This window comes from Poecile atricapillus, chromosome 1 (assembly GCF_030490865.1).
Source record: "Poecile atricapillus isolate bPoeAtr1 chromosome 1, bPoeAtr1.hap1, whole genome shotgun sequence".
In the NCBI taxonomy this organism is placed as follows: Eukaryota; Metazoa; Chordata; class Aves; order Passeriformes; family Paridae; genus Poecile; species Poecile atricapillus.
In genome coordinates this window covers 127327084-127343015 of record NC_081249.1, presented here as the reverse complement: position 1 = coordinate 127343015, position 15932 = coordinate 127327084, and the positions used below count along the sequence as shown (strand labels likewise).

At 46.8% G+C, this 15932-nt stretch overlaps 1 protein-coding gene across 1 annotated transcript; it reads right to left on the bottom strand.

The window, feature by feature from the left end:
* Positions 1 to 1887: 1887 nt before the first annotated feature.
* FADS1 (fatty acid desaturase 1) lies at positions 1888 to 10830 on the bottom strand. The gene is made up of 12 exons (XM_058835811.1): positions 10578 to 10830; positions 8535 to 8645; positions 8062 to 8259; positions 7198 to 7299; positions 6938 to 7066; positions 5702 to 5762; positions 5515 to 5591; positions 4933 to 5030; positions 4518 to 4614; positions 4233 to 4312; positions 3718 to 3843; positions 1888 to 3505 (listed from the first exon to the last, which is right to left on the bottom strand). The coding sequence occupies exons 1-12, from the start codon at positions 10773 to 10775 to the stop codon at positions 3454 to 3456; spliced, it is 1329 nt and encodes a 442-aa protein (XP_058691794.1). The 5' UTR covers positions 10776 to 10830; the 3' UTR covers positions 1888 to 3453.
* Between the last annotated feature and the right edge of the window lie 5102 nt (positions 10831 to 15932).

Here is a 15932-nt window from a genome sequence, read left to right as displayed (position 1 = left end):
CTCCTCTGAAAAGGTCTATTATGCAGGAGGTGACCTAATTAGGGTAATACTGCCCACAGGCCTGCCCTGATCTCTTCCTGAGTCAAAGCAAACATTATACAAGGAATTATCATCTATAAAAATGAGTTATCCTTAAATTTTTATATTACCCTTAGAGGAAAATCTAGCACTGCTCCTGCTAATTGGGTTAATTAACCTTGGTACTAAGGATTTGCACTTACACTGTATCTTGAACTAGTATTGATCCACACTTCAGCTGCTAAATATTTCTTTCTTACTGACAGATTGAAGTATTGCCTTCTCTAAAACTTTTCATTTCATGATCAAGTCACTGCCTCTTTATTTGCCTCAGGGAATGCTGACAATTTTATTCTCTCACAAAAAAATCACTAAACTCACAAGAGTCTGAATGATGAGCTGCAAAAACCAAAAAGCCAGGCTGGTTCTTGTGAGCAAAGCCAAGGGAGATTACTATGGATCAGTCAGACCTTTGGAAATTTTGCCTAAGGGGCACCAGCATAACCAGCATTTCATATAAGCTGTCATGGGTGTATCATTCCTTGTTGCTGTTTCAAAACAATTCTAGATGGAAATATTTCCCCATTTTATGAACATTTAATACCAGTCCCTGCAGAAGATGCAAATCCCAGAGAAACCGCTTCCAGTGTAATCCTCTTTCTTTCCCACCCATGAGCAGTGTTGCATTACTGCACTTGTCCTCTACACTTTACCTGTTAGGAAATCTCTTTATATTCCTTATAAAATAATCTTGGGAAGTAGCAAATCCTCCCGTTTATGAGCGACTCAGCTGCACTCATCATCTATCCTGTGCGGATCTACAGTCATCTTGATTTCCCCTACTTTTCTAAAGGTGGGGGAATTCCATAAAGAACACCATTCCCCTCTTCAAGAATTTGGGATAATGGATGCAAACACATCCACAAGTTGGGAAAGGACTGCAAATCCACACCCTTAACAAGTCCAAGTGAGTGGGTGCTGGGAAGGGGGAAACTACAGCGTTTTCCTCTTTCAGTAACCCCATCACCCTTAACTGTATGAACATCACCCTGACATTTTTATAATTCCAGTTGCTCCATTGCCGATTTGGAAAAAGTGATTTATTCCAGGTTGGAGCCACCTCTTTGTCCAATCTTGTTCCACTTTATTGGATAATCTTCAAAGCCTTATGAACCTCTGTCATCTTCAGGAACAATATCCTCTTCTCCCTCCCATGAGCAAGGACACCTTCCACTATCCCAGGTTGCTCCAAGCCCAGTCCAACCCAGTCTTGGACACTTCCAGAAATCCAGGGACAGCCCGTTTCCCTGGGCAATCTGTGCCAGGGCCTCAGCACCCTCACAGGGAAGGATTTCTTCCCAATATCCCATCTAAACCTCCCTTTTTTGTTTGAAGCCATTTCCCCTTGTCGTGTCACTCCATAGCCTTTGCCAAGTCTCTCTCATTATCTGATCGTTCCCTTCTGATCCTCTGGGATGTCCTCCTCCCCTTCTGATGTCTGACTGCCACCCTGTGGCTATCCCACAATGTTCAGGTTCCGTTTTTACAACTAAAGGGTTTCCACTAGATGGCAAAGTTGAGACCGGCACATTCATATCTGGTTATGCTGAGTCAGGTCCCCTTTCATTCTTACCCTTCAAGATTGTGAATCTGCTCACCTGTGTTATTTTTCCTGGTTATCCAGGCATTTGGTTTATTGTATTGCAGATGTTTCCTCTTTATTGTGGCAGAGAAAACACAGGAGAAGCAAATTCTGAAGAAAGAGGTTTATGACAGTTCTCTCTCTGTAGCTGTGGACAAGCACTTGTTACACCTTTTACAGCATGAAGACTCTTTCACAGATCTATTTTACTCTGATGACAGCAAAAATTGGTAAGATAAGGAATTTTATTAACAGACTTTTCTCCATCCACAGTTGTAATAAGAGGGAAAGAAATGGAACAGGAAAACAACAAGGTAAAACAATAACTAAGGCGCACTTTCTTTAATTTAATGATTGTATTATTATTCCCATTACAATTTTATGCTTTGCTTAACAACACTCTTGGCCTGAGAATATACATTTCTTCCATTTCCTCAACACTTCATCCTTATTTTGGATGTTGACTGGGAAAAAAAATTCCTCAAAATCCACCCATCCCTCCTGGATTCTAATCCACCAGTCCCTGGGGGACCAGGGTGATGGAGCATCTTCCTTAGTGGTGTGGCAGGTGCTACATCCTGGTTTGGCATCTGTAATGTTGGGGCAGTAATTAAAAGGAAAGGCAGTACGACTGTTCAGTAAATCCCACAGGATTGGGGTGTGTTTGGAAGGCACATCATCCCAGAGAGGAGACCAGCAATGTTTTGGCTGAGGTATGCCTGTGGATATGCAGCTGAGTGAAAAGTTAAACACTTTTAAACAGCAGTCTGACCTCTACCACCTTTCTAGCTTCCTTGGATTTGTCTGCTGCTCAGGCAGGAATGCCTCATTCTCCACAGGCCAGGACTCAGGAATTCTCTTCTTTTAACAAATCACCCAGAGGTTCAAAAAGATTGGAAAGGACTCTACAGCTCAGCTCCTTTCCATCCCCTGCCATGGTTTGCTGTGTTACACTAAACCAGGCTGCTCCAAGCCCTGTCCAACCTTGCCTGGAACACTTTTGCTTCCTTAGTCACTCTTGTAGGGATCCCTAGTATGGATGGGACAGGCTTCTCTCTCTTCTGACTCTCAGTAATGACTTCATAACACTCCGAAGTCTGGCACGGTGGAAAACCCTTGCAGACCCCCCATGGAATGTCACCAGTGGCCAAATAACCCAGAGGCTTCCAGAGGAGATGAGGAGGGCAGCATTGTCACAGAAGATGGCACATGGGAAAATTTCCACTTTCCTGTTTCCCTATCTCAGTTAGGGCTGTAACTAGGTCCTATTCCTAGAGAACTGTGGCCTGCACCTCCCCACCCACATATGTACAAATTGGTCTGGGAGCTCCCTATTACAAACAGGGATTTGAAAATACTGGACCTTCCTCATTCCCTAGAGCTTCCACATTTCCCTAGTTCCCACATTGATTTCATGCTGTCCCAACTTTCTTACTGCACTCACAACAAGAACCATCCCAAAAAGCCTACGTTAGATAAGAAACTTCCCTCCTATATACTTGGCAACTGAAGGATCAGCAGATGGAAAGGAACCTGTTCCCAGTCCCAAAGCTGCACCCAGCTAGGTGGGACACAGAAGAAGCACAAGAAAAAATTAAGAGCACATATTAAAAAAAAAAAAAAAGAAAAAAGAAAAAAGGAAAAATTCGTATTAATTACATTCATCCATGGAATTAAATGGCACCACCTCCCCACCTCTGACTTAGCCAGCTCTCCTCAGTGCAGAATCTTCAGGGTGACCACCACAGGAGGCAGCAAGGCTGGGGAATGCCTCTGCAGGGATCCACTCTTGCTTATTTATGTAGATAAGCATCGAGCCACAGCTCTCCTGAATCTTTCAAAGAGCTGCCAAGAGAGAAACAAGGGAATGAACCCCATGTTCCATCCAGAGCCTTATGGGGAGAATTCCCATCTACAGATGAAGCAAAGGAGATCATGAAACAATTTGGGTCAGAAGGGACCTTTAGAGGCTGTCCCTCCCCTTCCATGTCCCTCCCCTTTTCACTCCACAGCACTGGACAACCCTTGACTTGGGAACACAGTGGGTCAACACTCACTGCACGATGTCTGCAAAGGCTGTGAGCAGAGGCTTGCACTGGTACTCAATGCCGTGCTTGGCACACAGGGACTTCACCAGAGGGGCCACCTTCCAGTAGTTGTGCCGTGGCATTGTAGGGAAAAGGCTGTGGGAAAAGAAGGTGGTGATTCAATGACATCCATCATCACCACATGGAATCCCAGCCCCTCTGCTGTGCCTAATACTGGAAGTGCCCCGAGCTCCCCTTATGCCGCAGCCATGGGTGCTCTGCAATGGTCCCTCTCGTGTCCCTTCAGTGTCTGTGCTAGGAATTCTCCCCCCTGTGCCATGCAATTTAGATCCGAAGTGGTGCTGGTGCTCACTGGTGCCCCAAAAAATTTCTTTTTGGAGCTCCTGTTCCGCCCCCACACAAACACAAAATTAACCCACATTATTTTTTGTTCTTGTCTCAGCTAATAGAGGGACCCTGAAGGCTCTTCAGCCCTGGTGTACTAGCACTCCTTGGAACTATTCCCAGCCCCTGTTTCCACTCACTGGTGCTCAATCTGGAAGTTCAGGTGGCCACTGAACCAGTCATTGAACAAGGACTGATTAACATTGCAGGTTGCCTGGAGCTGAGAGGAAAAAAAAAAGAAGCCCTGTTTTAAATATCATTTTAGCAATGCCCCTTTTCAAACACAGGTTTCTCATCCCCACAGGAATTCTGGCTAGACACAATGGCTCCAGGAGTTATTTCCAGCCAACATGAGGTGGGCAGGCTGAGAGAGATGGACTTTATACACCCGGAACTGTCACAGATCTCCACAAATAAGGTCTCACCTGGGTAGAGAACCAGTCCACATTCTTATCATAATCAATGTGCATGGGGATGTGATTCATTTGAGTGACCCAGACAAACCAGTTGCTTTCTATAAACCTGTGTAAACACAAAAAACCATCACAGATGACACACCCATGATGTGACAAGCCAGTACAAAGCACTTGTGCACACACCAGCTGGTTTTTGCCTGACAAAATGAACACCAGGAACTCCAAACATCTGTTCAGATCAGACCTACACACACCTTCCACCTCCTGCAGCCTGGCAGGAAACCATCCCTCTCCCACTGAAAGGATCAGGAGAGAGAAGAACAGGGAGTGATGAGAAAAATAACAGGTGGCTGGAGAAAAGCTGACATAAAGGATTGATACGAACTGGGCAGAGAAAATGCTGGAATTGTAAGTTGGATGATACCTGACTAACATGTGGAGCCCCAGGGTACCCTTCAGCCCCAGGAAGGGCAAATAGGTGAGGAAGAATCGGATGTAGAAGGACAGCATCCAGGCCAGGTCCTGTAGTACAGAAGACAGGGAAAAATTCATTATAAGCAAGAATTTCTGTCTTTTGAATTTACCATCACTCCCTTGAAAACCTCCCATAACATCTTCTACTGATCAGTTTTTTCTTCCCCAGCCTCATCACAAAGCAATCTGACACCAGCCATTCCCTGTGCTCAGGAATTATCCTGGTTCCATGAGCCCTGCAGAGGGCAAATACCAGACAGGACATGCTCTAAAGCACCACATTTTCCTCGGGATCTAAAGAGGAAGCAAGCAGTGAGAAAACCAAAACCCAGCGCACCAGAGAACATCTTTTGTTACCCAGTGGATCCTTCACAGAGAAAGGCTGTGGAAGATCCTCCTTTGGCAAACACAGTTCCCAAATCTATACCCACATCCTTTGCTGCAGACACACACAACTCCCAGTAAATCTGGGACTGGAATTCATCCCCAAACCCAGGAGAAGCCTCCCCCAGCCCCCATGGAGCTGACTCACCGCCCATTGCTTCCGCTGCACAGCGAAGTAGAAGACATACCACTGGAAGTAAAGGGGCACCAGCGCTGGGGGACCGACTGGAGGGACAAACAGAGCCATGAATTATCCCAGCAGGATGGGATGGAATGGGAAAACAAGGGGCAGAGTGACTGCTGGCCGTGGAACTACAGAGAGGGAGGTTACTCACTAATGAAGAAGTACTTGTGCTGGTGGTTGTAAGGCATGAACTTCTTCTTTTGCACACCAAGCTGTTAAAATACACAAATTACTCAGGCCATGAAGACACCTGTGCACACACTCCTAAACTTCCAGCAGATGTCCTATCCAACCAGGCCAGCATCCACCATCCCCTGGAACCTCAGTGTGGATGAGTTTTCACCCTGCCCTGCGTGCAGAAGGGGCCGGGCAGTGCCACACACACACACAGTGACTTGCACAGGAAGCTCTGCCCCTACAGAGGGCACAAGCTGCCTAAAAATGTTGAAACAGAAACCCACACAGTTTGCTGACAAAGCAGAACTTCAGAATTAAAAAAAAACAACCAAGCTATGATACTGTTAATGAAGATGGCAGTGTGTGGAACTCCCACCTCCCTGCAATTAAAAGGGAAAACAGAGAAATGAGCATCTAGGCATGAAACTGTGTCCACAGGAATGAGGGTGAACAGATTATCTTCCCTCTGAGGCTGCTTATTTTTCAATGTTTCCTGTACATACAGGAACATAACAGATGTTGTACATAACAGATCAAGCCACTGGCTTCCTTGAGTAATGCCATGATATCCCTGTACATGTTCAAACTAATTCCCGATAGCCCATCCCTTAATTTCAATGCAAATCAGTCATTTAAAGTGACGCTATGAATTTACACAGCTTTTTTTTTAAAGGAAAGCAAATGCTAAAGCCACTCAATTTACTGCAGAGCTGTACCAGAAATAGAGCTGGACTCCAGATGGGAACCACTGTGATACCCACTGCCAGGCTAAGACCACCAAAATAGCTTCTTTGATCAAGAATTGTAAAAATTCCAAAATTATAAAAATACCAGACAGCCCTGGCTTGTCATCTGCTGTTTCCATCCCCAGATCACTACAATTAGTCACACTGATCTTGGTAAAATAGAACAACTTGTAGTTCTGATCTTCATAAAACTGAAAGTCTCCCATCAAGGGAAATAGGAACACATAAGCATGGCAAATATTTAATTCTTACCTTCCAACACTGCAAAAATAACTTTGAGTGAAGTTTTAAGAATCTAAATATCTCAAAATTGTTGGAATATTACTGAGGAATATTAGAGACTAGGGGAAGGCAATGTAGCACTACATAAAGCCAAACTAATTAGTGTCCAGTCTCCAAGCTCTCTGCAGATTCCCAAATTTGAATCCTACTGCTGTCACCTCCCAGCTTTCCTCAGGTCTCACCTCCACAGAGAGGGTTTTCCCCAAAGCAAAAAACAAGGGGTGCATGTTGACATCAGGATCCTTCCGGAAGCAGTTGGGTTTGGCGTGGTGCTGGAAGTGGAGGTGATTCCACCAGCTGGCCGGGGCTCCCTGTGGCAATGGATGAGAAGAAAGTGCCCTAGAGAAGGTGGATCTTCTGCCCTTAGTTCCCTCCTTATCCTGGGATTGGCTCTGGCTGCAGAGCAGGACTACGGTAGCCGCTCCCCACATCCAGTGCTCACCTTGAGATGGCCGATGACGAACTTGTGCACCCAGTGGTTCCACCTGGACTTGCTAAAGACTGACAGGTGTCCAAAATCATGCTGGAGCCAGCCAGCCTGGGCCTGGAATTAAGAAACCACAGTGCTGCTGGGGAAAAAGAACTGTCAGGAGAGTCTGTGTCTGAAAAGTGCTTTCTTCTCCCACTCCCACGCTCCTCACAATATATCCCTGGATAGCAAAAGTGCTTCCACTGCCAGGGCCCAATCCCAACTCTCCTTTTTCACTACACACCAGTGCACTCCAGACTCTGCCTAATGACTTTTAGTCCTGGGCAGTTGTTTCCATGAGGAAGAGAAAAAAAAGTCATGGGAAAAAAAACCAGCCACAGAGCTGAGAACCAGCATTTATTCCCTCACAAAACTTCTCTGAAATCGGCAACAAAGTCTCCTTTAAGGAGCAGCTTGCTGCTGCCTCCTCCAAGTACTTGTAATTCCAAGGGGATCAGCTGGCCACGGGAGGAATAGCTGGGGCTTTGAGAGCTGCTCTCCCCTCTCCTCTAACTCCCTGCAAGTTCCCATGGGAACACAGTGGCTTGGCCCCTGCACACTGCCTTGGAGTTCTGGCACTGTGGAGCTCAGGAGCAGGGCACCGCTTTCATCATGTGGAGAAGGCTGGAATAAGGAAGGCTTTGATGGAATATGGGGAGGAAAAAGCGAGGCAAAGCCTGCTCTACCACAGCAGCACATGCAGGTTTGCCTTCGGTGGAATTCAGAGAAGCAGGATTTGGGGAAGTCCGCGATGATAAGATTTGTCCACTGCTTATGGAAACAAGCACCTAAGTCCCAAATTTGGCTTTTTGAGGCTTATTTTGTGTAGTTGCTCACCTGGACAGTGCCCAGAAGCACCGCAGAGAAGAGGAAAGGCACCAAGGATGCTCCAAAATACCAGATGATGAGCCAGGCCGCAACATCCAGCACCAAGATGTGGCAGAGATAGAGGATGAAAAAGGCGTGGTTGGGCTGGAGAAGCCCCATTTTCTCCACAGTCACACGGAGCTCACGGAAATCCTCCACCAGCTTTTTCTGTGGGGAGATCCAAAAGCATCCACTGGAATTGGGAAACGCCTCAGGAATGTGAATAGGAGCATAGTTCTCCCTCTCAGAAATGAAAGAGGGGAAGCTGAGGGTCACCTGGAGACAAATCTTTGCTAAAACTACAAATAATGATGTGAAATGAAGCTTCAGCCAGCAGTGATTCCAGGAAACCCTGTGATCTTATCTACAGGGAGTTCTGCCTGCTGGTCAGAGACTTAAACTGCACAATTTCAACCCCAAAATCAAGTTTTTATGACACTCACATTCTTGCTGGGCTCAAAGCTGGGCTGATCTGGTGCCAGTTCCCCAATCAGGAGAGGGTTCATGTACTTCCTTACCAGTGCTTTGTCAAGGTGAAAAGCAATGAAAGGATCCTGAAACAGACAGAGGAACAGAATAAAGAAAAACCACCATTCAGGTGTCAGAAAGAGAAATCAAGTCCATGACATGCTGGACCATTCAAAAGATTCCTGTAGGGGAAACCAGCTACTTTTATTATTTAAATATGGTGTCAATCTCCATGGCAACCAGGTGAAAAACCCCACTAATGGCTGTTATCACTACAGATTCTGTCTCTATACTTAAATTACAAATCCTGTAGGCACACATGGCACTTTGGCATCTAATTCCTGATCTCCCATTTACCTCCTTTTTGACATTTCTCTCCTGATGCCCAAATTAGTATATTTTTACAATCTCCCTCAACCTAAGGATGCGAAGTTTTTAAATTTTCTGGGACAATATTTGCTTGCTGGGAATCACTTTGTAAAATCCCTGCACCATGCATTGTTTATGACCATAATTACTAGGCCATCATTGCATGCTTTTAAAATAAAATGTGCTCTTAAAAGATCTCTAGTCAGGAAAGGGGTTAAAAAACTGTCTGGTTTTAGAGCTCTGGGTTAGCTGTAACATCCTCCCAGGTCAGGGTCACTGAATAAAGGAGGGGAAAAGAGAGGGGAACCAACATTTGCATTTTCTTATTGGAAAAGGGGGGGAAAATGGGGAGGAGTATGTAGGCAGAGCAGGGGAGGATGGTACCACACATTTAGACCAATCCTTTCCACAGAGGCTGTAAAACCTGGAGTGCAATCCCAGCTAGGGGTTAGGGGATGACTGATTGCACCTTCTAGAAAGCAGAACAGCAAACCAGACGAGTAATTCCTTTACTTCCCATTTCTTCCTAGTTTTGTGAAGTCTCATTCTTTTGATCCCCAGGGACAAAACCACTGGAAAATAAAACTTGGCAGGGGTTTCTGAGCGGTCAGCAGTTCAACTGCACCCGACAGTGGCACTGATACCATCACCTAAAGAATGCAGCTGGCTGCAATCCCAGCATCCAGCCCTGCTCACTCCGTGGGCTGACCCTTTTCTGGTCACAGAAACACAGAATGCTCAGGTGGGAAAGACCCTTCAAAGCTCATCTCATTCCCCCTGCCACGGACACCTTCCAGGTTGCTCCAAGTTCCACCCAACCAGGCCTGGAACACTTCCAGGGATGGGGCTCCATCACTTCTCTGGGCAACCTGTGGCAGTGACAGGGCTTTGAAAATGCACGTGTGCACCCTACCCTCACCAAATGTTGCAAACTCACTTATTATTTTTGGCTCTAAATGACATTCATACGACGGGATCTTCACGTGGAGATCTCAAGTTCTACCCTGACTGAAACACAGTCCATCAACACCACCCTAGAAGTAGATTCCCACCCCACATCCACCCTTGGGTCCAAACACATGCACTTGGAGAAATTCATGGAAAAGCCACAAGCAGACAAAGGAAGGAAACACCACTGGCAAAGCCACCCCACACCAAACTCCAGCAGTATTTACTCCGCTCTGCAACAGCGGCTGGCACTCAGACACGTATGATTCATTTATTTTTCGTGACTGAAATACGACTTTCAGTGATATTCTGCTCCAGTCCATCTCATGGGCTCGGGAAGTTCCAGGAGGGCGAAGGCAACCGCGTTGCAAACAACTCTGTCACCGCTTGTGCCACACGGGTGGCAGCATCCGATACTCTTAGGTGTGCAAAAATTACTGAAGCGTTTAGGGTTGTTTTTCCTCCCGGCTGCGGTTTTTAGTGACTCCTTCCGCAGCGCTTCCTTGTAACAACAATCCCGAACAATCCCAAACAATCGCTGGCGGAGCGTGCGCCCTGTGTATTCCCTTGTGCCCCGCTGCCGGCGTACGCGTGTGTACCAGCCGAGGATCCAGGCGTGCGACACGCGGCTCCTGCCCTGCTCCCATCCCCGGGGATCCTCCTCCATCCCTCCTCCATCCCTCCCTGCCCGGGCCGCTCACCGTGGCGTCCTGCCCGGCGTAGTGGCTGATGACCCGGGAGCCCCCCGGGTGTCTCCGGCAGAAGTGGCTGATGTCGTACACCTTCCTGTCGATCACCAGCCAGCGCTCCTGCGGCGCCGGCCCCCGCCCGTTCCGCTGCCCGATCTCCTCCCAGGTGAAGCGCCGCATCGCCCCCCGGCCGGGCTCCGAGCCCTCCATGGCCGAGATGGGCTCGCCCGGGCTCGGCTCGGCTCGGCCCGGCTCCGCCCCCCCGCCCACTGGGCTGCGCTCGCCGTGCGCCCGCCCCCGGGGCCGGAGAGGGGCGGCCGGGATGCTGGGGCGAGCGGGATGCTGGGGCGAGCGGGGGAGACGGCACGGAACGGGAGGGAGCTCAGGCTGCCCGGGCTGGGACGGCTTCCGCAGTCATTTCGTTTAGAAAAGCCCTCTGAGAGCAGCGAGTCCCCCGGCACTGCCAAGCCCGTCAGTCACAGAATCACGGGATAGTTCGGGTTGGAAGGGAGCTCTGGAGATCATCCAGTTCAACCCCCTGCCTAGGCTGGGTCACCTGCAGCAAGTGACACAGGATCGTATCCAGGAGGGTTTGGAGACTCCAGAGAGGGAGACTCCACGTCCTTCCTGAGGTCCCTGAGCAGCCTGTCCCAGTGGTCTTGCCATCCTCATGTAAAGAAGCTTTTCCTCACGTTGAGGTGAAACTTCTGAAGTCTTTGTTTATAGCCTTTGCTCCTCGTCCTGTTGCTGGTCTCCAAATTCCACATACACGCAGCTTTTAAATCCTCCCAGCTGATTCCACCACTGCCCCGGACAGTCTGTTACAGGTCTTGCCAACCCTTGAAAACAATTTTCCCTCCTATCCCACTTAAACCTCCCCTGGCACATCTTGGGGCTGTTTCCTCTTGTCCTGTAACTTGTTACCTGGGGGAGAGACTGACCCCACCTGTCTCCACTGTCCTTCCAGGGAGTTTCCCTTCCTCACAACCAAGTTCCTTATTTTGAACCACTTTTACAACCTGCCTCTCCATATTTCTAGGCTTATTATGACTGATCTTCCCTGCCCTTGATTTTGCTTCCCCTTTCCAGCAGATCCCTCCCTCTCTTCCGTCTGTTCTGCCTCTCCCTTCCAGCTGCCTCAGCCTTTCCTGTTCCTAGGGCTCCTTTTGGCTGCCCATGTCTGGATATGGAACTGGAGGGAGGGAAGGTGTTGCCACAGGTAAATCATATCAAAGACCTGCAGTTGGTTCTTCAGATGGCAAAATAATGCTGGAAGAGTGAATGATGCTAAAAGAGACCAATCCCTCTTTGTGGGACTTCATCCATATGAGTTACAAATTAAAATTCCTCTCCCCACACTCATCTCCCTTTCCGTAGCAGCACCAGCCTTCTCCCTGAACTCTCCTTATTGATCCTGGATTTCTTTGTTTCCATTCACACCTTCCAATCTGACCTAGTTACAGCAATTCCAGCTGAAGGTAACCATAGAAACAAAGAGCCACCAGGCTGCATCCCCTCTCGTTCTGAGCATCACCTGATGGCTACATCACATCTCGGAATTCTGTGCCTGCACTGGATCGAATGTTTTTATTTCCTGCCCTTCAGCAATTTGTATTAATAAACATTAATAGATGCTTAGCATCTTTTAAAATGTAACAGTTATATTCAGAACAGTGCAGTAATTATTTCAAAATTTGTTTTCCTCCTTAATCAGTTGCACAACAGAATATTTATCCTAAATTTAGTTGATATTTATGACCTTATAACATGAATACGGGGCACACAGAGAGATCAGTTTTCTTTTTCCTGTATTTTTAAAAAGCAAATAAATTCCATCTTCCTACACTAGTTAAACCTTTGGATACTTCCTTTGAGGGATCTTAACAGGCAAAATGCACCACTAAACTTGATAAAATACACTCTTGTTCCCTTCATGTGCTTCCTCTGGTTTCAGCACCTATAAGGGCTGTTAATGCCTTATTTTCCCAGACAAACTGTACAACAGCCCTTGGAATTCTCCTCCAAGCTCCTTCTGACATGAAATCCCTGGCTGTGATTGTTCTCCCCTCAGCAGATGACTCAAGACAAGCCATGGAGGCTCCTGGAATCATCCAGCCCTAAGCAGGGAAGGTTCAGTGAAGGTTTCTGTGTCCTGCCAGCCGCCAGCCATGCTTGTTTCCCCTGCTCTTGCCCCACTCAATGGGATCTCAATGGGTGTCTCAGAGACAAGAATGGGACCTTTGTCATAGAAACTGCCAGGGAAAAAAGCAGCTGATGTTATAGACTCACCAGCATGCTGCATCCAGCTGGGATTCCTGGCATCAGTCTCTGCTGGAACACAATTAGCCAGGTAAAACGGGTTCTTCAGTGCCCTGACTTCTTGTTTTACCTTCACTGCTTCCACCTCCATGTCTGCTGTCACCACCACGCTGTGACCCAGCTCCTCAGACTACCAGGAACCACCAAAAGTCCAAGAGGAGGGAAGAGATGCTCTTTGGTTCACTCCTCTGATCTGCCTGCAAATCTGGTGACCGGGAATCAGCAGAATTTGGATAAAATATATTAAAATTCCTTATTTCACGACCATGTTTTGGCTGGAACATGCTTTAAAATACCCAAGTGACCTGGGTGGTGAGGGATCACTAAATATTTGGGCATCTGGAGATCAAACCAGTAATCAGGGAAAGAGGGAGATGGGTTGAAAGGATTGCAGCCTTTCTTTTCTCCTTTTAGAGAAAATGAGTTACAATGATGAATGGTGAGGTCTGAAACCACAGGAAAAAAAATAAAAGAAAAACTAACAAATGCTGAAAAACAGTTTAAAAGGGCAGAGTCTAAAAGAAGACTCTGTTCTTGGCTTTGGTTCAGCCTAAGAAAAGCTGAAGACTCCAGGCACTGGGGAATTGTGGCGGCAGGATTTACAAGCTTCTGTCATCAACGCAATTAAAACAGCCATGCTGATGAAGCAAATGCATCAGGAAACCACTAATTTAGTCATTGTGTTACTACCAGGAAGGAGCCTGAAGCTCCTGACAGCTCACTGTAACACCATTCCTACACCAGGCTTAGGATCCACTGCAAGGATCTGTGTAACACCAGCAGAAGGGGGAGAAATTGGAAATATTCCCTTCATTCTTGTTGTATCGTTGGGAATTAGCTGGAATACTGGAATAACTTGGCCTAAATGAGTTAGAGTTGTACTCTTTGTTTGGGTTGCTAACACTTCATACCCACAATAAATTCTTGATTTTCTATACAAGCAGTGTAACTTCATGGAATATTTGCTCAGCACTCTGCTCTAACAATGCAACTGACTGTTAAAATTTAGATGCAAAAAGACTGAGATTTGGGAGGATTTAGCATCTTGGCAGGAAAAGAGCCCAGGAATTACTCTGTGTAAGGGAGGAGATAAAAAATAAGCTTATCTTTTGTCCTTCAGAAGTCATAAATTCAGATTAGCAGCTGAGGGAGAGAGGTGGTGATCTCAAGTTTTACACTTTTGAAAGCAAAACCTGAGTAAGGAAATAAAGGAAAGGATCCCATGATAACATGACAATACCAGTAGGATTTTCACTAGAAATTATTACATAGCAGCACCAGAACAGAGAATTTCCCCCCTTATTCCTGCCCTGCTGCAGTGTCTGCTGCTTTCTGAGTGTGATTCCCTCCTCTGCTCCCCTGGCAGCCAGAGCAGTTTGTGCCCTGACCCTGATAATCCCACGGGCAGCCCAAGATCCACTGCAGAATGTGGAATCCCTGCCAGCCATGGCCACACAATGGGGATTTCTGTTCCTTTGTTGGTTGTTTCCCTCATAAAGTTCCTCAGCTCTCAGCTACTGTCCCAGGACTAGGACAAAATTGGAATATGGCTGAGTAAAAAATATCCGGAGTAAAAAATATTAAGGAAATCTTTGGTAGCAGTTTGTTTTAAATACATGGACTGCTGCAGCATTCCCACCTAATCACTGGGTTCCCTCACCTCAGGCTCCAGGCTCCAGCCCCCAATTCCCAGCCCAGCTCTTTCCCACTATGTTTGACTTTATTATTCAATTTATTATTTATTTTTATGTTCAGAGCTCCTCAGCCTTTCCCTCTTGTGAAAGACAGGGAAAAATTGGGGTCCTTTCTCTTCTTAACTTGTTTTTTTCTCTGGCAGAAAGGAAAAAGGTATCAAAAAGACTACTAAAAGTATCAAAAAGTTTAAAAGTGCAGCTAAATCTGATTTTCACTCTATTTTTCTTCCCGAATCCTCAGTTCCTGCCCTTTTCCCCTTCAGAAATCTGCTCCATGTCTTTCCCTTGTTCACTTTTCTCTCCTGCTGCCTCCTTTTTTCCACCACATGCCTTGGAGCCATCTGGCTTTACCAAGTGATGGATCTCATACTGTAAACTGGGGGAAAAGGAGGATTTTCTCTGCATCCATGAGCATGGCAGCACAGCTACAGGGAATTTCCATGTGCTGGTGCCAGTCTGCATGCTGCTGTCAAAGCCTGGTCCTTCCTAAAAACCAAATTAAAAGAAACTTATTAAAAGGACCTTGCCTCCTCCATAAAACTCAACAAAGGGATGAGACAGCAAACACAGAAAATGAGAGTTTTTTGCTACATTTTTAAAGCGCATTCCTCAGGGAAACAGAACTCCTTTTACATCAAACCAATGCATGACACTGTAAATATACCTGAGCTACCAATTTCCCCTGCTTTTTCACCATTCCAGTCTATTTCAGTAAGATAGCCTGCATTGACTCGTTAGCTGAAGAGCAGACATGCCACTTCTACGTGTGCTCCCTGCAAAAACTCCTCCACTTCTACATCCCCCCTTCCCAGACTTCCTTCATGTTCCTCACCTTTTCTGGCCACATCTCGTGACTCTTTGGTTAAACTCAAGGCTTTTATGTCCCGCACACAAGCTCTTTGTGCTGCCAAAGCTACACCGGGCAGCAACCGTAGCCTTTCACCCACTTGGCCATAGAGCAGAGCCTGTTCTCCTCTGTTTGCTGGGGCTGGTTTGTGTCCCAGGAGCCAAAGAAAACTCAGAACAAGCACTGCCTGAAGCCTGACAGCCTGGCTGGCTGTGCTGCTGGAGGCTGAGAGCAGCAGGGATTATTTTAGAGTCATCTTTCAATGGCTTGTCATTAAGTTGTGCCATTTTCCATGGGAAATATCCAGGTGGGGAGTTCTGGATGCTGATTCTGCTTCTTTGTCCATCTACAGGTAAATTCCAAAATAGACCAACCTCCTTATCAGCTCATTTCATAGAATCAATGTAGAATCCAGGAATGGTTTGGGTTGGGAGGGACCTTGAAGCTCATCCCAATCCAGCCCCTTGCCACAGGCAGGGACACCTTCCACTATCCCAGGTTGCTCCA

What these genes read in the sequence shown, in the direction of transcription:
- FADS1 (XM_058835811.1), bottom strand. Translation starts at nt 10,775, where the DNA reads ATGGAGGGCTCGGAGCCCGGCCGGGGGGCGATGCGGCGCTTCACCTGG. An exon ending in ACGCCGGGCAGGACGCCACG is followed by an intron (nt 8,646 to 10,577) that starts GTGAGCGGCCCG and finishes TGTCTGTTTCAG; the next exon opens with GATCCTTTCATTGCTTTTCA. An exon ending in GGGCTCCACATGTTAGTCAG is followed by an intron (nt 4,615 to 4,932) that starts GTATCATCCAAC and finishes GTGTTTACACAG; the next exon opens with GTTTATAGAAAGCAACTGGT.